The sequence below is a fragment of the Aspergillus tanneri genome (assembly GCF_003426965.1).
Source record: "Aspergillus tanneri strain NIH1004 chromosome Unknown AapTan_1_pilon_pilon_pilon, whole genome shotgun sequence".
Classification (NCBI taxonomy): domain Eukaryota; kingdom Fungi; phylum Ascomycota; class Eurotiomycetes; order Eurotiales; family Aspergillaceae; genus Aspergillus; species Aspergillus tanneri.
This window is the reverse complement of record NW_022984628.1, coordinates 1,862,383-1,882,872: the sequence shown is the minus strand read 5'-3', so window position 1 is coordinate 1,882,872 and position 20,490 is coordinate 1,862,383. Positions and strand designations below refer to the sequence as shown.

At 48.0% G+C, this 20,490-nt stretch overlaps 7 protein-coding genes across 7 annotated transcripts; 3 read left to right on the top strand and 4 right to left on the bottom strand.

Moving 5' to 3' along the window:
* Positions 1 to 2,023: 2,023 nt before the first annotated feature.
* On the top strand, positions 2,024 to 2,722 carry ATNIH1004_002645 (uncharacterized protein; the record flags this gene model as incomplete). The annotated part of the gene is made up of 1 exon (XM_033567331.1): positions 2,024 to 2,722. The coding sequence occupies one exon, from the start codon at positions 2,024 to 2,026 to the stop codon at positions 2,720 to 2,722; it is 699 nt and encodes a 232-aa protein (XP_033429326.1).
* A 1,693-nt stretch (positions 2,723 to 4,415) lies between these two features.
* On the bottom strand, positions 4,416 to 6,309 carry ATNIH1004_002644 (Iwr1 domain-containing protein; the record flags this gene model as incomplete). Its single annotated transcript, XM_033567330.1, has 3 exons — positions 4,416 to 4,621; positions 4,682 to 6,103; positions 6,243 to 6,309. 3 exons carry the CDS (start codon positions 6,307 to 6,309, stop codon positions 4,416 to 4,418), a joined length of 1,695 nt encoding a protein of 564 aa, XP_033429325.1.
* An 869-nt stretch (positions 6,310 to 7,178) lies between these two features.
* Positions 7,179 to 9,686, bottom strand: ATNIH1004_002643 (putative differentiation regulator (Nrd1); the record flags this gene model as incomplete). Its single annotated transcript, XM_033567329.1, has 1 exon — positions 7,179 to 9,686. The coding sequence occupies one exon, from the start codon at positions 9,684 to 9,686 to the stop codon at positions 7,179 to 7,181; it is 2,508 nt and encodes an 835-aa protein (XP_033429324.1).
* A 2,590-nt stretch (positions 9,687 to 12,276) lies between these two features.
* On the top strand, positions 12,277 to 13,878 carry ATNIH1004_002642 (asparagine--tRNA ligase DED81; the record flags this gene model as incomplete). The annotated part of the gene is made up of 1 exon (XM_033567328.1): positions 12,277 to 13,878. One exon carries the CDS (start codon positions 12,277 to 12,279, stop codon positions 13,876 to 13,878), a length of 1,602 nt encoding a protein of 533 aa, XP_033429323.1.
* Positions 13,879 to 13,946: 68 nt separating this feature from the next.
* Positions 13,947 to 15,816, bottom strand: ATNIH1004_002641 (uncharacterized protein; the record flags this gene model as incomplete). The annotated part of the gene is made up of 5 exons (XM_033567327.1): positions 13,947 to 14,024; positions 14,411 to 14,912; positions 14,975 to 15,354; positions 15,474 to 15,491; positions 15,646 to 15,816. 5 exons carry the CDS (start codon positions 15,814 to 15,816, stop codon positions 13,947 to 13,949), a joined length of 1,149 nt encoding a protein of 382 aa, XP_033429322.1.
* A 1,050-nt stretch (positions 15,817 to 16,866) lies between these two features.
* Positions 16,867 to 18,430, top strand: ATNIH1004_002640 (putative transmembrane transporter; the record flags this gene model as incomplete). Its single annotated transcript, XM_033567326.1, has 2 exons — positions 16,867 to 17,230; positions 17,289 to 18,430. 2 exons carry the CDS (start codon positions 16,867 to 16,869, stop codon positions 18,428 to 18,430), a joined length of 1,506 nt encoding a protein of 501 aa, XP_033429321.1.
* Positions 18,431 to 19,601: 1,171 nt separating this feature from the next.
* ATNIH1004_002639 (uncharacterized protein) lies at positions 19,602 to 20,047 on the bottom strand (the record flags this gene model as incomplete). The annotated part of the gene is made up of 2 exons (XM_033567325.1): positions 19,602 to 19,902; positions 20,004 to 20,047. 2 exons carry the CDS (start codon positions 20,045 to 20,047, stop codon positions 19,602 to 19,604), a joined length of 345 nt encoding a protein of 114 aa, XP_033429320.1.
* Between the last annotated feature and the right edge of the window lie 443 nt (positions 20,048 to 20,490).

Sequence of the window (20,490 nt, the reverse complement as noted above, 5' to 3'; positions counted from 1 at the left end):
AATCGCTGCCAGATCAATCCGGCCAACCTCGCAAACAAAGTCCGACGATTCCAACGTGGCCAGGACACTGTTCCCTTGGAACCGTCCGGTCAATTTCTAATTAACATCATCCACCCTAAGGAACCCCCGAACCAGACCCAAACTTGCCTCAACTCTTCGTTGCGGCTCCTTTTCCAGTCGTCGGTTCTGATATCCTTGCCGCATAGTGCATGAACTAGACCTCGACATTTCCCCTCTTTCCGTTGTTGCTTGCTGGGTGGATCCTTTTTCTCTGGGGAGATTTTTTGGAGCGGAAGAGGAAGCGGAAGGGGGGGAGGGGGACAATGAGGGGGATGAGATTTTAAAATCAATAGATAAAATACAATACCTATACAGAGTCTGTCTGATGAAAATCGTAGTATTTAATAAGAATAATAGCAACCATCAGAATAATAACAGAAAGTAATAAGGCTTAGATTCCGTACTACAGGGTAGGGATTACCGATTACGGGGGGAACTGAAACTCTTGCTTTTTTTTTATTTTTGCCTCTATTATTTTCATTTTTTTAAATTTGATTTTGAAAGACCCCCCCCTCCAAAAAAAAAAAAAAAAAAAAAAAAAAAAAAAAAAAAAAAAAAAAAAAAAAAAAAGTGAAAATACAAAATAAAAACAACAAAAACAATAATAATAATAACTAGCATATTAATTACCCGATCCAACGGTGAGCAGAATCTCCATCCCCATTATCATTGCTGCTCGACAGTCTGCCAACGTGACCTTTGGGATTCGAGATCTCCACTTGTTCTGCTGCTGTTCAACGTTTGAATATCCTTCGTTCGTGGGGACTGGACCCATCATGTGTATCAGAAGAACAGTGGCGAAATATTCTGGTATATCAGCGTGTTGCATTCCCACCATCCTTGCATATATTAAGTCAAGGATCTGTCTGTTATTTAATTTTCGGCGGGAAGGATTTTGGATTTTGATTTTCTGGTTTATTTTTCCTTTCCCCCCATTACTACTTACTATATACATACTTTACATTGTATATCGGAAATCCCGAAGGATATAACATTCACTACTCTTGACTCTTTCTAGAGGAGATCGCCAGGATCATTGATTGATTCCATTCACTTCCTTCCCTATAAAAATAAAAATAAAAACACAGGGGTATTTACCATCATTGTTGTGGTTACAGCGCTGGTGCTACTACCTGCTGGTGTATTAAGACTACTACTACTAGGTGCCTACCTAGTTCACCTATCTGTCTGGTACTTCACATCCACCTCCTTCTCCTACCGACCAACATACGACCCTCGTTTCCTCCCTCCACTTCTCCCCCTGCTGGCGGCGCTACGGATCATTTCAGAGGGCATCGTGTACCCGCCGTCGAGGCAATCTCTCCACGTCCGGACAGGGGCGCAGTCAGCGTCCCTCTCTACCACAGGCCAGCGAGATCCAAGGAGCCGGTACGCTGCATGGATTAAGCACAACTAACCGGACCCTGGCCAGCTATTACTCTCTCCCATTTTAAGAATCCAACCGAGTGTCTAGTGCGCTGTTTGGGGGTGTACGAAGAGAAGCCTCGGAATTTCAATCATTTATCAAGAGCACTTGTCTCCGCCTGACCCATTATTCCTTCCACTCCGACATTTCTTATTTTAAAAAAAGGTGCTTGGGGCAGAGTGACAGAGAAGACGTCAATCCTCTTGGCCCTTTCTTTCTTTTTTTCTTTTTTTTTATTATTATCGAACTCTTTTCCCCGAATCTTAACTCCGTCGTCACTCACCCTCTGATTTACTTTTTAAGAATTGCCTGGTTTCTCCTCAACCAGTTCTTCCCCTTCCTCTTTCCACTTCTCAATATCTTGGCCTAATCGTGCTTTCAACGGTTTCACATACCCCCTCCAGGAAAAAAGTTTACCATACCTTTGCATTTCGCCTATCCTTCAATCGACGCCGGTCCACTGTCGACTCTTCCTCAACATCCATTTGTTTCTAGATTATATTGATGGGGGGAATTGCCTACCAACCCAGCTACACGATGACTGCCTTCCACGAACATGCTCCATCTAGCTACATGCCATCGTCTCGTCGGAGCCGCATGGCCATTGATTCTCTACTGAACCCGTCGGCGGAGAATGACTCTTCCTCTTCTAAACTTCATTACGTCCCCAGTCCACAATTCTCGCCTATCTATCCACCTAGTCCCAATCACTACATCTACTCCTTTGCGGACAGCCGGTCCTACCGTGATCTCTCCAGCTCATCTCAAGAACCGTCCTATCCGCCCTATCCGTCACGGTCTGCCGAGTCTTCACCAGGTGCGTACTCGCGGGACCGCTATGATTCGGTCTCCAGCAGCTCCAGTAATGCCGCCGAGCGACGGCGACCTCCTCGCCCCAAGTACGAGGAGGAGGAGATGTACTTCATTTGGTACCACCGCGTGGATCTCTGCCAGGAGTGGAAGGAGGTGCGAGAAAGTTTCAACCGACAGTTCCCCAATCGACAACGACGCGGATTCCAGGGGATCCAGTGCAAATTTTACCGATTCATCAAGGAGAAAAAGTGTCCAACACTGCGAGAGCAGCGACGCATGCGTGATGGCGAGTTCCTTCGTGAGGGCTCGGGACTAGTTGATTCATCGGCCCCGAAGTACGGAGTGATCGAATGGGTGGGTGTCTGGTATCCATGGATGCGTGAGAACAAAGAGCAAGTCAACAGCCTACGGCTCTCATCATAAGACGGCTTTTATTTTTTCATTTTCCAAAAATCCGTCGATTCTGACCACTCTTTACGGCCGCTGCAAGATACCTGAGTTTGTCTTTTTATTATTATTATTCTTATTACTGCTACTACTATTACCACTATTCCTGTTCCTCCGACATACCTGGATTGATGTTCTACATGGACTTCCACCTTTCTTGTCTGTCTTTCATATTAGCTGTGTTTATTCTGTGACCACTTATACTGGGAGGCTCTCTGACTTTAGCATGCATGCATTGTTTTGACCGTGAGATCACGGGGTTGGGAAATCTGTTGAATTGATTGTTTGCTTCTACCTATACTTCGCTGCTCGTATCCACTTCCTCTCGTATCGACTATATGGTACAGTACAATACAGTACAGATCATTCATTACATACCTCTGCACTTGGGCGTACCGACATGCAAACAATTAGGTACACACACTCTCTCTTATCATGGACTGGATTGTACTCTGTAAGCACTGGAGTACAACATAAAATGTACTCCTATGTACACCAATAACAAGAACGACCTCATCAATACAATCGCCGATATGACCCATGACGCAAAGGTCGGACTCATCTAATCAACCGGGACCCTTGTCGGGGTGTGGGATGAGGGATCTGTTGGACCAAAAAAAGGAAAAAAAGAAAAAAAAGGCCCCCAAATCCACAGACATACTTCACATTCTTCTTTTTGCTAGTCCCGAAAATAAAATAAAACAATCAAAACACACGGGGGGGTCCACTGGCCCACGGGTCCACTACCTTGTCTCATCATCAATTGAACACATGGAATGGGATGGGGAAAGGAAGAGGAGGCTTGCGTACATCGTCAACTAAACACGTTAGTTTATACTCCGTGGTCTACTGGAGCACTTACTAGGACGTTTCTGACACACATTCTTTTTGCCATGCAGTTTTCTGCAACTGTTGATTGAAGGATGGGAATCCTTCCTGTTCGTCCCCCTCATCCTTTCCTTTCCTTTCCTTCCATTGTTTATCCTGTGGGAGAGCTTCGGAGAACTTTTTTAATTAACTTATTTAATTGTTCTGGCTCGGCCAATTCTCTAGCCTTGCCTTTCCGGTTGGAGGATTCTACATCGGGTGCTGGGTAGGTGGATCAGCTGTGTGTTTATTTCTTTAACTGACTGATTGACTACGGTGGAGGTAGGTCAGACGTGTTCAGCTCTTCTTGCTTTGGTTGCCTTATATAGTTGATAGTATTGGACCTTTGGATACGATTATGCCATTACAGATACATACAGATTGATACTGTGCTGATGCAGTGAAGTCGTAGATTGATTATCATCTAGCGAAATGGAAAGTCCGTTAGATCCCAATAATCTTTCATCAAGGACAAAGGAAATGGAATGAATGAATGGCTTCCAGGCGAATTTGGAATCAACCCCGCTCGTCGAACAAATATCATGTTGTTAGTTCTGACGTGTGATCTCATCGTCCGAGGGTGACCTGAGTCCTGATTTGCGAGGCAGATGGTTGCGTTGCAGGCGGTTTGGGGGTGATTGTGATTGCTCTGTGTACAGAGATGTTGGGTCCTTTTTTGTGGTCATGTCGGTTGAGTTGCGGTGAAAGACGATGCGCATGCGTCTTGATGAGAGTTGAAAAGACACACAGAGACTGAAGAGCTCCAGGCCAGCATAATGCAGCCACCCGTCCTTCGCGCTTGTCACCAGCTCTCGTCATCGGACTCCACGTGCGACCGACGCCCAGAAGGGCCAAACCACCTCTCATTGGCCGACTCGTCTGAGTCGAATTCCTCATCGTCTGACACCGCGTGGCGGCGGTATTTGTGATAGATGGCCAGTCGATCGTCGTCTTCGTCGTCCCAGGACAGCTCTTCGTCAGGGTACTCATTGGCGGGATTATTTTCAGCTAGAGCAGGGAAAGGGGTTAGCCTCCTACCCCAGTCTCTTTAGATCAATCACCACTGACCATTGGAATCCCCATCCTCACTATCCCATCGCTCTTCATCGTCTTCCTCCTCCACAAAACTTTCCCAATACTCTTCGTCCTCTTGCGTGATAACTATCACTCCAATGTCGGCACGGGTCGTATCGATGCCATTCTGTCGAAGCCAGGCTTCCTGGTCCAGTTGCAAATCCACCAGGGGGTTCGTAAGCAGGCCTCCTCCTCCTTCTTCAATCTCTGGGAGGGGTTTTCGGATATACGTATCGTAGACGTATTCTCCATCGCTGTCGTCCTCGTGTTCCACATCTGGTGCCGCCTGAGGGGTAGTTGCCGTGGCTGCGGCGGCAGCTGGAGCTGTCGTATTAGTGGTAGGAGTAGCTATGACAGCAGCCTTGACCAGCACTTCACACCCTTGCGGCGATTCTGCAGGCCTAGCTCGAAGCTTATTGGGCGTGCGGGGGGGATATTTCAACGGTGCTTTGGGCATCCTCGGATGAGAACGGGCCTGTGTCGACCGCGTGGCTAATATCTCCGTGTCCTCGTCCGTGTCCTCTTCTACTTCCCTCTCTATCTCCAGTGCAATCTGCTGAAATTCTTGGGCTAGTCGATCCGATTCATCGTCCCAGTTGGTTTGATGTTGAGCTTGGGCCTCCTTCTCCAACACCTGTGTGATGTGCTGTTTGGCTGCACTGATTGCCGTCTTACGCTCCTCTCTCCACTCTCTTTCTGCCTTGTTCACTACAGGTCGCTTCCGCTGCGGAGTCGGAGCTTCTTCCTCGTGTTGGGCCAAGTTGTCCCGCAGATCGGTAATTTTTGTAGAAGCAATTTCGTACCTTCCTGTATCTCCTTCCGCTTGGACTACAGCATCCGCAACCATGGACGCTTGCCTGGAATGTGGTTTGCGTCGCAACTTTTCCACCAGCACCGCAACTGCGCCGTCTCCCTTCCGTTTCTGTACACCGCCTCCCGACGTACCTCGTAGGAGGCTCTTGGACCGAGAGATTTGAAATCGTCGCACAACCGGAGACGCTGATGGTGCAGGGCTCGCTCTGCCGCTGGACGTCGTAGGCACCGAGGCCAGTTCATCATCACCTGCTCCATTATCGTGAGCATGGCGGGTTTCCGGTGCCGTCGGTGATGAACGCAAAGCCCTGTACAGCTTCTCTTCCTTCTCTTTCCGGATGGTCGCGAGGCGCTTGGCTTCACGAATCTCCGCCCCCGGCGTCGTGGCTCTCACCAACGGGACTCCTCCTACACTCCCCGTCCAAGCAGGGCGAGAATGCGCGGTCGTTGGGAAATTGACACTGCTCACCGAGCGCGGACTGCGGAGAGCCCCCTTTGCTGGTGATGGGGAGCCGCTGCTGCCACCATCGCCTTTGATTTGGACTCGTTGAAAGACGAAGTCCGTGAAGCGACGCTTGGTCTGGTGTAATTCAGACTGTATATCTATGATACAAGGTTAGCTCCTGAAGGGAAAAAATGGGTTTCTTTTTTTGTTTTGTTTTTCTTCTCGTCACATATACAACATTCTCCTCACTCCAGCAAAAGATTTCGGGGAGGTAACTAGCTAGGATAGAATTCTTACATAACGTATCCACGGGCTCCTCCTCTCGTCGGCGCTTGATGTTAATCTGTTCTGGAGGCAGAGCCATAGCGAGATCAGGCAAGATCAGAGCTGCAACTGGTCACTGACGAGCCAGCGCCGGACGATGAAATGATGAAGATTGAATTGAGCCCATGCTGTTCTTCTTCACGTTCCATGGGCCGTACGCGGTTAGCGCGACATTGGTCACGTGGGGCACGCCCTGTTGTTATTTCACCGAATGGGGAAATATAACAGTAACATGGACAAAATCCAATCTACATGGCAACTTTCACAGGTCGATTACATTTTATATTTTTGTTTATTCGTCTTTCGCTATAGTTCTTTCACTGGCCTTGTTGCCATCACCCATGCCGAGCTTATTACCTCCACAGCTATGTAATAAAACCCTTGTCCATCGTCCCAAAATGTAACAAGGCGCTGAACACTCGGGGTTGATTCCGTCAAAAATGGCATCACAAATGCAAATGCGCAGGATGAACATTAAAGAACAGACCAGAGCCAACTGGTCTAGGATATAGCCGAGATCTCACCCGCCTTCATAGACAACTGGAAATCCAAAAAGAAATAAGAGAAAATGTAAATAATCAAAACAAGAAGAGAAGAATTAAATGTTTAGAAAATAAAGGGCGTGAAAAGGAATAAAGGTCATACCTAACTAGCAATACAAGGGTGATAAAAGAATGATTAAAAGGTTGTAAGGTGGGTTGGCAGAGAACGGAATTTGCACAGAAAAAATAGAGAAACCACACAATATATCAAGGCAGTACAAAGAAGAAATCAGGATGGTGACAAGGGAATAGAATGGAATTCCAGAGAGATAGACGTTAAAAATTTTTGGAAGGACAATGAGCTATACCCAGAGAATTAAAGGGCGATAAATCCAAACAAATCGCGCTTCAAAATATGCGGAATCAATTATTTTGCTCCAATCTCTTCCTCAGCCCAGCCGGGCAACGAACTTTCATTCTGGATAGCCAACCCAAAACCGGCATGGTTGAGTCCGCCGAGGGCAGAAGTGAAGCTTGAGAAGCTGCTCTGGGGCTGATGGGCCACACCAGAACGGCCATGACCAGGCTGACTTGAGACAGGCCCAAACGGCTCCTGCGAAAATGACGGCAGGCTGACAGCACGCGAATGTTGTGCCCGTGGCACATTCAAGCTGCTGGTGCTTGCGGTGGCATGATGGCTAGATCCTGTAGAGCCATTTGCAACACTGAGGAAGTTATTGCTAGAGGGCTTATGCTGGTGCAGAGGTGCGTCGATATTTCCGTTACTGAGTTCGCTGGGGTTGGCGCCGTTATACAGGGCCTGTTGCTGGGGTGGCTGAGGTTGGGACTGCAGGGCGGCAAGGGCCATGGGATCGCTCAACCGGTTCTCTTGTTCCTGAGCCTGCTGGGCGGACATCTGATTGAGATACATGGTCAAAGGATTATTGGCTCCCACGTTCAGAACCCCTGATGGAGACGGCACTGTTTGGAGGGGGTGTCGGTTCTGCTGGCCGTTCTGAGACTGAGAACCCGTAGAGCCAGGCGCAGGAGACAGGGCGGATCGGGTTGGGCTGGAGTCAGATTGGCTCAAGTTCTGCTGGTAGCCATTGAGGGCCGGTGAGGGCGAGTGCGGTCCTTCAAGCCCCGACCCGTTACGACCTTGCTGTCCACCATTGCCGGTCTGGCGTGGAGGGTTTCCACAGCGATCCTTGCCGAAGTTGATCTTAAAGCGCTTATATTCCTCCCGGTTCCGCATGCCCTCAATTGCTTTGATGGCGTTGGCAATATTGGTGAAGTTAACAAAGGCACAGCTCTTCTCACGCAATGTATTGACAAGCTCGATTTCACCGTACTCGGAAAAGTCCTGACGAAGGCGCTCCTCCGCCCAGGACTCGTCAAGGTTGCCCACGTAAACATTGCGCGAGGCACCGCCACTCACGGCCAAGGCAATGGCAGGAGGCAGAGGGCCGGAGTGCTTACCCCAGCCAATCTTCAGGCGACGATTGTGAATCATCAGACCTTGTAGGTTACTTAAGGCATAGAAGGAAGCGGCCGAAGTGGGGTCAATGAACGTGACGAAACAGATATGCTTGTCCGGGATATAGCGAATATGATGCAGAAGACCACCACGCACAACGTTGCAGATCTCCTCGATGGTAGTTTCGGGATGGATGTTGCCAAGGTAAACGGTCCGATTGCCCAGGTTGTTGACACCACCGGCGGTGGTGGCCACGGCTGCAGCCGCAACAGATTGCTGGGCCAGCGCGTTGGTGATCAGGTCGCGATCCGCAGAATTGAGGATGTGCGCATACCCCGGGGCAATTCCCAGAAACTGGGCCGCATTCTGCTGCTGCGTCTTGGAAACGTAGGCACATCGGTCCTTGCCGTAGAATACGCGCTTGGGGGCTTGCCATTTCGCCTCCTGGGGCAGTTGCGCCACGGCCTTCATGGCGTTGCTAATAGATAAGAAGTGTACAAAGCCAATGGCCTTCTCCTTCACGACCTTCACGGTGTCGATAGGGCCGAACTTCCCAAGTTCTTCCCGTAGTTCGTCTTCCGACATCTCCTCGGGCAGGTTTCCCAGATACACGTTCCGGGATGCGCCAGACTGTTGCACCGCCAGAGCGACGGAGGTGGGCACCTGAGATGGTTTGCCCCATCCGACTTTGATGTCATTTCCCTTGATGGCGAGCTTCTTAAGAATGGCGTCTGAGTGGAAATGCGTGGCGGAATTACTATCCAAGAACGAGATAAAGGCACAGTTCTTATCAGGAAGTAACCGAACCGATTCAATCTGTCCGCTGCGGACGTGGTTCAAGACCTCTTCGGCGGACGTTTCCGCGGGGATGTTACCCAAATATACGGTCCGGCTGGTGCCTGAGAGGAGACCAGGGGTTACTGGTGCGGCAGCACTTCCGAACGCCGCATTACTCAAACCACCCATACCACCGACGGGGGATTGGGGTCCTCCTAGCATCTGTGAGTTCCCCATACTATCAGTGGGTATCATTCCTGAATAAAGTCCAGCATTCTGCGAGGGCTGTGTCGGGCTTCCCAAGTGATTCTGAGGGTTCTGTGCATGTGCGGGGCCATTGGCTTGGGAAAAGCCGCTAAAATTGGCAAATTGAGGCGAGGCAAATGCAGAGGGGGTACCAGGCTGAAAGGGGCTGCCGAGAAGGAGCTGAGACGGAAGGAGGGGGGTGAAGTTCATGTCGAAAGTGCCGGAGGTAGCCATGGCGTCGGGGATGCCGTGACCGGCCGTGGTGTTAATAGCAGGGATGTTAGCTCGGCGAGCGTTCCTATCCTGCAAACCCTGCAGTGGGACGCTGTTCGAGTTATACGCCCCGTGGGAGAAACCCGTATTGTCCGTGTTGAGATGAGAAAACTTGGAAGGAATCAAACGACTCGGAAGATTGGAGGCATCGGAGGTTTGCATGGCGAGTGAGCGGGAACGAACGAGAAGGACGCGACAGTCCCTAGGTAAGGAAAGCAAAAAACGGGGTCAACCGTAGTCGACGTGAATTGATCGTTATCACTAACGAAAGGGGGAAATGAGAAAGATGGAGCAATTGACACAGTAGTAGGAAATAGCCAGGAGACCATCAAAGGGAAAAAGGTTGCCGGATTGAAGATCACCCCCGAAACGAGGTAGGGGAAAAGAGAGAAATAATAATAATAAATAAATAAATAAAAAGGAATTGAATAAGAAGAATTGAATAAGAAGGGTAAAACTAGAGATGTCAAAAAAGACAAAGAAGAAGAAAAATAGTAACAATAGAGAATCAAAAATAAAGAGACGAAACGAAATGGAACAACAGCAAAGGGTAGAGAGAGGAGAGGAATGAGCAGAAACGAAGCAGAAGAAAGACAATAACCAAGACGTGTCTAGACGGAAGGTCAGTGGAATGTGCCTGAGAGATGGTTGGTGGAACGGGGACAAACCTCTTCCTAGTTGGGGATGGGTTTAGGGGCTGCGGGAATGCCAACTGCTGCTGCTGGTGCTAGTTATTACCACCGCGACAACAACAACAACACGTCTATCACGATTAATCTCCAGTGAAGACAACGACCCCAATCAGAAGTGCTTGAATGGAGTCCAAGAAACTGGAAATGGATAAGTGTGGAATGACAAAAAGAGAAATTAGTTAGAGTAAGATGATCTCTAAAGAGAGTCCAAGATCAACAAGGGAGGAATAAAAAAAAAAAAAAAAAAAAAAGGCCCCAAGATAGGAGAAATCAAAAGAGAGAGAGAAAGAGAGAAAAGGGGGTGCGGAATAAAAGAGAGTAAAACCAAAAAAAAATATGTAATAACAATCTCAGATGACAAGAGGGGCTTTGTTTTGGACTTCCCCCTCCCCTGCTGGCGAAATAAAAAATATAAATAAATAAATACAACGATATTTAGAATTGAATAACTGAGAGCATAGAGAAGGCAAAATGATTTAAGTGGTAATCAAAGGAACCATAAGTTAAACAACCAACTGTCAACACAGTTCCTTACAGTTAGGAACGTGGAGAAGTAATAAAAATATTCCAGATAATAAAACCAAATAAGAAAAGACAAAACAATCCGCGAGAGAATATCAGGTAAGCAAGGAACGAATAAAGTGATGCATTAATTAATAGGAGGGCAAAAAAGGGGGAGTTTGCAATGAACCAAACATTGTCGTCGTAGGGAAATCGACTAGTTTAGTCTGGCGAATAATAATAGTAATTGTAGCCAACCTACTCACAGTCATCCATGCCTTGTGGAGAGAGAGAAGATATGGAATAAGTACTGAGTGGTTCCTGACTGAGGACGTCTTTTAGCGTACCACAATAATGAGGGCAAATCTCTCCATCCCCTTCACCAGCGGAACCTGTCAGTCTTTCTAGCAGGATGGATAAAAAAGATCTGCTAGTTCAACGTCCCGTTGGATCAGCCTCCTTGAGAAATATTATTGACAATCTTCTAGATGATCCGCGATCTTCTCGGGTATTTTAGAAAGGCAGGCAGGAAGAGGAATGGACTAAGATACGGAGAATTAGTCGGTCGCCCAGATCTGAAGTGTCATGAATGGATGGACCTGCCCTTCTGTTGGTCTTTCATTCCATCATTCTTGTTTACTCTCAATCTTGTCGTCCGTTCGGGCAGATCGGGACTAGTGGAGGTGGTCCTTGGTGGGGGAGAATTAGTAGCGATTCGATTCTCTCGCACCCGGAAAGGGGAAAGAAGCGGCTCTTTCTGAGCGGAACGGAGTTGATCCGGGCCGGCTGCAGACAGGTCAGATATGCTTTGGTTACTTGATGATTCTCGTTGCTTCCTTGCAGGTTCCCATAGTTATGGCTCCGATCGATCGACGTTTCCTGAGTCCTTAGCAATGTTTGCTTCATTGTACTTAGTAGTCATCATGGTCCAGCGTCTCTGTTGGCTATACGGAGTGGAAACCGAATAGATGCGCAGGATCTGGGAGACAGGATAGTTAGTATCTGTATACGGGCTATCTTCCAATGAATATATATCTATAATCATCGTCAACAACAAGAACAACAGCAATAGTTGTCAGACTATTGTGCTTGGCTTGTTGACTTCCCATATAGACATGCCCCGACTAGAGATCCAGCGCTAGGTAATCAGGGACCAGTGCAAGAAGGCACTAAGGCGCCAAGGCATTAAGGCATTAAGTATTATGCCTGAGGCAGAAGTGGGATGACTGCAGGCATCCACATCCCAATCCGAATCCAGAAATTTACCCCTCCAGCGATCGAGAAAGCCTCGCACAGTGCGACTCACTTCTTTCCCGTGGGACTTGCTGCGAGTTCTCCTTGCTTGAATTGAGTCGTATATTTCGTAAGTTGTCAACGCCCCTCTACTGCCTACTTCTTGCTTTATAGTTTTGGTCTCAGCCCTTGATAAATTAGCCTGTGACTCACCTGATATCTCCAACATTCTTCTATGCCCCGCGCGTGGTTGATTTGCCAAAAAAATTGCTTTAAAAAATTGAAGAACCCCTTTTTGACGTGTTATCTTTAAATAGTCAGCGAAAATGACATCCGTCTATATTGACGAAGACGTCGGCAGAGACGATTCGACAGCGACCGGGTCTGAATCAGCCCCTTACAAGACGCTCCTTCATGCCCTCCTGCAGCAAAGCCCTAGCGATGGCACCCAATATTTGACACGCAAATCCCAAACTGAGCCCACGGGTGAGGGTGCTGATCCTGCGTCCAAACTGGAGTGGAAGCCCGCTACCAAGTCGGCAATGAAGAAGGCCACCAATCTCTATGAGCAACGAAAAAGAAAAGCAGCCAAGGAACAGGAGCTGGCCATTCGCGAGAAGCAGGAAGCAGAGAAGCGTCAGGCTGTTCTGGAGGATGCCAAGAAGATTGTCATCAAGGAGGATCCTTCTCTTCCCAAGCCAGTCAAGATCCGTCTTGATGTGACCGACCCGGCCATCGTTACCTTGGGCAAGCCCGAGTCAGATACCCCAGGAACCAGAGTCCGTGTCTTGGGCCGAGTTCATCGTCTGCGTGCGCAGAAAGATGTAGTTTTCCTCACATTGACCGACGGCTATGGCTACCTACAGTGCATTTTGACCGGTGATCTGGCTAAGACCTACGATATCATGACTCTCACACCCCAAACCTCCATGGCAATCCACGGTGAGATACGTGCGGTTCCTCCCAAACAGCACGCGCCCAACGACCGTGAACTCCATGCGGACTTTTTCACTGTCATCGGTCGTGCGGCCGGCGACAAGGACGCTATCACCACCCGAGTTGCTCCGGATGCGGATCCCCAAACCCTCTATGACAACCGGCACCTGGTTCTTCGTGGAGAAACCGTCTCGTCTGTCATGAAGGTGCGCGCTACCACATTGAAGGCATTCCGTAAGGCCTTCGAGGAGAACCGCCTGCTGGAGGTGACCCCACCAGCCATGGTGCAGACGCAGGTCGAAGGTGGCAGCACCCTGTTCAAGTTTGACTACTACGGGGAGGACTCCTACCTGACCCAGTCGTCTCAGCTGTATTTGGAAACTTGCCTTCCCTCCCTAGGAGATGTCTTCTGCGTGTGCCCGTCCTTCCGCGCTGAGAAGTCCCTCACCCGTCGTCACCTGTCTGAGTACACGCACATTGAGGCGGAGCTCGATTTCATCTCCTTCACCGACCTGCTCGACCATATCGAGGAGGTGATTTGCCGTGTTATCGACGTGATGATGGCTGAACCCGAAATCGCCGGCTACGTCCAGAAGCTCAACCCAGATTTCAAGGCTCCCAGCCGCCCCTTCCTCCGGATGAAATACTCCGACGCCATCCAATGGCTGCGCGAGCACGATATCCCCAACGAGGAGGGCAAGCCGCACGAATTTGGTGACGACATCGCCGAGGCCGCGGAGCGCAAGATGACCGACATCATCAACCAGCCTATCTTCCTTACCCACTTCCCCGCCGAGATCAAGGCCTTCTACATGAAGAAGGACCCTGAAGATCGTCGGGTCACTGAAAGTGTGGATGTGCTCATGCCCGGTGTCGGCGAGATCGTTGGAGGTAGTATGAGAATGGACGACTGGGACGAGCTGATGGCCGCCTATAAGCACGAGGGTATGGATCCCTCTCCATACTACTGGTATACCGACCAGCGGAAGTAAGTTCCTTCTTCTTTCTCATCCGCCCTTGATTTTTCGCTTTGTTGTATGTATGCTAACTTAGTTTCGTCTCAGGTATGGAACCTCTCCTCACGGTGGATATGGTCTTGGTCTAGAACGTTTCCTTGCTTGGATGTGTGGTCGGTACACTGTGAGGGATTGCAGTTTGTATCCTCGTTTCACGGGACGTTGCACGCCTTGATTGGTCGTCTGGGCAGATAAGTTGATAGAATTTTATTCAAGATTCCATGATATGCTAAGACTTTTTTCATTTGTATTTCTCTTTTCCCTTTATATTGGAGGGATGAGATATAGGTTTTTGTTTTTTTCAGCTTGGGCTTAGTTTTCAGTGCCTGTTTGTCCTCGAAGCATGTACTTCGACTGTTATAAGAACTGTAGACTACCTAGAAGCAGAAGCAAAGGATTACTGTTTCCAAAACGTCGCTTATACCAAGCTTTATTCCCCACTATCCATGTATTTAGTACACATAAGCTATTTACACAATAGGTACCAAAACAATCAATGTACGCATACATTAGGAATACCCGCTGTCAGATCGTTCATCTCAACAACGTCCTCTTTGTCGTGGAACTGATCATATCGAACGGACACGTATGTTGACATCCGAATCCGATTCGTCTGATTCTCAACGCCCGGATCCGAGACAGTCTCCTTTTGACTAGCTCCAACACCTCCCTGCTCGCCCTCGCGGACTGTGGAACGAGTAGTCAATTCATCCAACAAGCTCCAACCAGTGGATTTATTGGGACCGGAATCAATGGTCTTGGACCGACTCCCACGCTGCGGTGGCTCATATCTTCTAACGACGTGAAAAGCACTGCGGTCTAATTTTCCAAAGAGACGCGGGCAAACGAAGGCGAGGGGACGACGGAGAGCAGGGAGACAGGCGCAAATAATGCCCAGATTTGATTCGATGACAGTCCACATGGAGGAACCGATGCTGTTCCAGGTGATGTCGAGGTGTGAGGTTGCGATATCCAGGGTTGTGATGCGGAGGATGGACGTGATGCAGACGCTAGATGTCGTTTGAGTCAGCTAGGAAGGCAGGCAGACATGGTTGAATATGCGGACTCTTACAATATACCGACGGCGAAGATGCTGCAGAGCACAAGCTTTGATTTCAGTGGTAAATGCAGTTTACAGATGACGGGGACTGGCAGGGCGACAAGAACCAGGTCGCTAAAAATGTTGAAGACGGCATTGGCGTACCAGAATGCGGTCAGATTGAAACATGAACCACCACTGCGAATGGACTTGTTGAAAGCATATTGGACCGGTGAGCATTGAAGTATGCTGGAGATCACAGTGCTGAGGGTAAACGAGGAGATAATAGCAACCCACGTCAAACAAGTTATGAAGAACCACCGCTGGATGAAGAGTCGGATATATAGCAGCAGGATACTGATTTTGGTGAGGCCGATGTTGATCTTGTATAGGATTTGGGCCACGAAATAGAGCTGGGGGCGTTTTTGCGACCGTTAACTTTGTTCGATATTGGCTAATGCCATAAACAGGGATAGACAGACCTTCAGTGTTTGAATAAGTAACTCCTGAGGGACATCATGTTCGTGCTTACCGAATGCCCATTTGCATACTGGTGGTCATTAGCAACGAAGGATACGAAGCCCCATGGCTGCAGCTTATTTTGGACTTGCCAATTATCATCTGGATTGAGACTGTTTCTGTAAAGGCCTGGCAATGATATGTCAGCTCAGTGGTTGCAAAAGTTCTCTATATCATGAATTTACACAGGAAACCAGTATCATCCAATCATCCGGACCAAGTCGACCAGAAAGATAGTGTCGGCCTAGCAGTCTTGCAGCCACAACAATTGGTGTGAGAATGGCGAAAACGAGCGATGGATATGACAGGGCAGCGGAGCTGTCTGGTATATCGCCATAGTAGCTAAACAGCGGCATCGTATGTTAAGCGTACGGGTGACGACACATTCCCAGTGCCCAGATACAATGCCTAGAGAGTTGGAGATCGATGTGTACATTGCGCTGAACAGACTACAAGGAAAGGACAGTTTTTATGAGTGACGCGCCAGGTATGTACAGGGAAGAGTTTCCAGGATAGGGCTAACCGATGCTTTTGGTGCATATTGGACCCTGAAAGTGCGTGCGCCTTTTTCAAAGACAGCATATAGGACGTACTCCTAGTGTATTTCTGCGGTGTTGTTCCCCCTTGCTGAGGTCTTCATTTTTTTAATTTTGTTTTATTTTATTTTTATTATTATTATTTTGGAAAAGGACTTAGACAACCTAGCCCTAGGCGGATGCTTTGATGTCCTTCCTTGATAGATGGTATAATAGGACTGGCTATACGGAGTAGAGGGGAACGGTTTAATTTCCTCGGAAAGACATAATCCCCGTACTAAGTGGTATGACACGGCATACTCTGGACCTTCCCCTCGCGTCTGTTGATCTCAGTAGGCCATAGCATCTTGCCTGCATGTAGGACATAAATCGTTAGGTGGTTCGGTCGCATCCTAGTTAGACTGCTGTTGTTAAGGAAGCTAGCAGGGGCCGTTGCGTACCACTACTAGGCCATATTGCAGATACTGTACTTGCAACCATAGGGTTCCCGGGAAAGGAAAAAAAAAAAAAAAAAAAAAAAAGACAAAGAAGAGAGTGGGAGACTGTGTAAGTGATTTCTAGTAAATGTTCTAGCAAGCGCTGATTTGTCCCAACCATCGTGAAGAGCATGGCTACGTATATACAGTTGTTGTGAGCACTGGGCATGAGAAGCTCTTAAGAAAGCTAGTTTAGCGTCCTCCGCAACATTGCAGGGATTCATGATAGTCCAGGATATAATGTTGCATCGCAGGCTCGCATGTTATTAAATATTTCGCTAGTCCCTCATTCCTGTTACGTTAAAAAAAGTTGCCAGTAACACACGCCTCTTCCGTGTTAATTCTTATAGAAGTTCAAATTCCAACAATACCAGGGTACACATCCTCATCGAATATGATCTCAAGCAGTATGGAGAAACAACCGGGACATGACATTAGCAAGGCCGAGCCCGAGTGCAGCCCTGAAGGAGGATGCCCTCAGGTTGACAAAAAACGAGAGCACGCGCTCTTGAGGAAGATTGATTTGCATCTGATGGTTCCCCTTTGGATTGTTTTCGTCTTTGGTTTCTTGGATCGCATCAACTTGGGCAATGTCATTGTCTTGGGCATTCGTCGGGAGCTCAGGATGACAGACAACGACGTGGCTATTGCGATGCAGGTTTTCTTTGCCCCGTATATTGTGGCGGATATACCGAGCAATATTATTCTTAAGAAATTTGCACCATCAACATGGATTAGCATCCTGACCTTCTTTTGGGGTGAGTATAGAGCGACCTTCTACCTTGCCTTTACCATGGCCTTTAACATTTCAGATAGGCATCGCATGCATGTGTCAAGGCCTTGTAAAAAATACTTCTGGGTTGATCGCATGTCGTTTCTTCATGGGTCTCTTCGAGGCAGGATTCGTGCCGGGTTGTGCATATCTTATGTCCATGTACTACAAACGGCACGACTTCCAAAAGCGCTTCTCCCTTTTATGGGTTGCCGGTTTGGTGGCCGGAGCCTTTGGAGGTCTCTTAGCGTATGCCCTTTATCATATGCATGGATTGGGTGGCTATTCTGGTTGGCGCTGGATTTTCATCATTGAAGGCCTTCTATCTATCGCCTCGGCCATCCCCGCTAAGCTCATCATTGCGGATTGGCCTGAGCAAGCAAAATTCCTGAACGAGGAGGAGAAGGATCTCTTGAAGGAACGCAACTCCCGGGATACCGGTGAAGGGGCCAGAATGGATCGACTAGATGGCGCGGCATGGAAACGAATACTGTTAGATTGGAAGATCTATGTGGGTAGCCTGATTTATCTCGGTATCACAGTTTCAGGGTATGCAACAGCATTGTTCATTCCTTCTATTGTGAATTCACTAGGGTACTCAGCTATCGGGACCCAAATAATGACCATCCCAGTTTGGGCTGTAGCTGCAGTGGTCACGGTGATTGTGTCATACCTGACGGATCGTCTACAACATCGCTATGGCTTTGTGGTATTTGGGGTTGTCCTTTCTTCCATTGGGTATGTTATTCTGCTGTGCCAAGGACCAATGTCGGCAGGTTTAGGCCTGGACATAAACGTTCGTTATATGGCAGTGTTTTTCGTGACCGCAGGCTGCTACATCGTCCAGCCGGTGGCAATTGTGTGGTTCGCAAATAACTTAAGCGGACATTATAAACGCGCTATTGGACTTGCTATTCAAGTCGGATTCGGAAATATTGGCGGCATTGTCGCGAGCAATATCTTCAAAAGAGATAGCGCCAGTGAGTTCCCCCGGTACACGGTTGGTTATAGTGTCTCGCTAGCAATGATGGTATTCTGCGGAATTATGAGCACAATCTTCGCTGTTGGACTGGTCATCGAAAACAAGAAAAGGGATCAGGGGAAACGTGATTACATGCTCCAACTTGGCGAAAGCGTCTTAAAAAATCTCGGGGATGACGACCCTAGGTTTCGCTTCAGTCTTTGAGCTATCGAGAGAAGCTACGCAGAAGGAAGGTGTTTTTTTTTCCACTATAGAATCCGTTGAGTCGCGATAGAAACAGCGTCCTGGATAAAAGTTAGCAGTTTGGATGCTTCTCCTAAAATCTGCTCAGAAAAAACAACTACAGAACATTGTGATTTCAGGGCATTGTCTCTGCTTCAGCCCGCACTGCTAATAGGGGCAGAGTTGTAGTTGTACTCAGTAAATAATGGGGATGGTGCAAAACCTGGCTACAGTAATAAATGCAGCATGGTGACTACCTAGGTAGGTAGGATCACGCGACTTCCCTTTGGGTCAGCAGATTCCACTGTTCTCCAGGCTTCCCAAGACTTGAATCCTGCATGCATCCAGACTGGAGTAAGCGTCTCTTTTATAAAACTTCCTTCAGTGGTAGGGCATATTAGGACATCTGTTCCTGAATGGAATATTACAGCGTCATCATCACCACTTACTAGTGAAAGTTGTGAGCAAGGTAAACAGCCTGTTCAATAGCTGCTTCCGAAGTACGCTGCCCTTCCTGGAACAAACTACTACTAGTTATAAGAACCAGCATTGTCCACAGAACCGGCCTTGTTGTTAGTTAATCGAGCACCATCTTATCTAAGCGGAATCCGATTCAAACCAGCGACATCCAGGCCATGTGGAATCTCTTTCCAGTATTGATCTAAAAATGCACGCAGTGCATCTCCAGTCGCTTTTCCACCATGTACTCTAGGTTATCATAACTTATACTCATATGCACTAGAGCGGTAATTTCGAATTTATTCACACTGACTAAGTGCTCTTCCTAGAAATGTGAAGATTATCAACAATGAACTCGGGTTTCCTGTCATTTGCAAGAAGTAGATGGACCACGTCGCATACGCCATTCAAAGTCATTTCTCTGAAACGGAGAAAGAATTCTGAAAAGAATCATCTAGACAGACTAGCAAACAGAAAGTGTGGTGATCCTCTATTTGGGATTGGGTATCTCGTCACTAGCATACGGGTTTGCGTTCATAGTCCTATTCTATCGCAGCTTCTCATCAACAGTCGATCGACAGTCGCGAGTTTCCTAGACGACGATCCATCTGAGAGGCCAGATAAGATGCAAATGAGTTGACATAATAGGTATCTCAAGGATCAAGCTGAACATGGCACTAGGCGGTTTCATCCACTACCTATCATCCTTGTTTTGATCATAGACCCCTGCATGTCCATCCTGGCCAGTATGGTTGTTCTCTACTTGCATTTGAGACATGGCTGCAAGAATCTCCAGGTGTGAGGCACCAGAACGGATGATAGAGACCATTCGCGATACAGTAGCTTGGTCCCTATTGCAAACCAAGCTTAGAAGTTGATCGAGGAAGTTTTTGTAGTAGTCGGGGTCTTCAGTATATCTTTCAGGAATTGAAGAGGTGCCGTTTCGGTCTTCACCCGTGTTCTGGGAATGGTTCTCACGAAGAATATGACTAGGACTATAGCTCCGTCAGCCGTACAACTTCTTACATACCAAGAGTTTGAGTCACAAAATAAAAAAGAACAGAAAAGAGGGCATATCAGGAAAGCAGGTGCCTACCTTTGCCCCGAGTTGTGTGACGGATCCTGGTTCTGCTGTTCCATTGTCTCACCGTACGGTTTCAGCTAGCTTTTTCTTTGTCTGTGATTGTACAGCTCTCGGGAATCTCGTCGAGCACCGCGGTCACCGATCAAGTGTATCATATGCTTTCCGTACGTGCCTGGGGGTAGGGTAGGGGAAACCTCAAGATGGTGACCAGCTTCAAACTTATATTGGGAGAAATCCACACAGTCCGAAGGATGCGCATGTGTTGATTGCTGTGCCTGTGCAAAGGTACGATATCTGCGACGATGTAAGTCCCTCCTTGGTGCATACACGTCAGTAATAATAGGCTGGAATAATCGCCGTTTCGCCACGCACTTGCAAGTAATGTACGGTCATCCAGCCAAAAGAGATTCCTTCACTCCTCGTCGCCGTGGTTGGATTGAGGGAAGCGAAATAATGGCAGGCAAAAGAAGCGTCATTCAATTTGGAAGGAGGGGAGTTT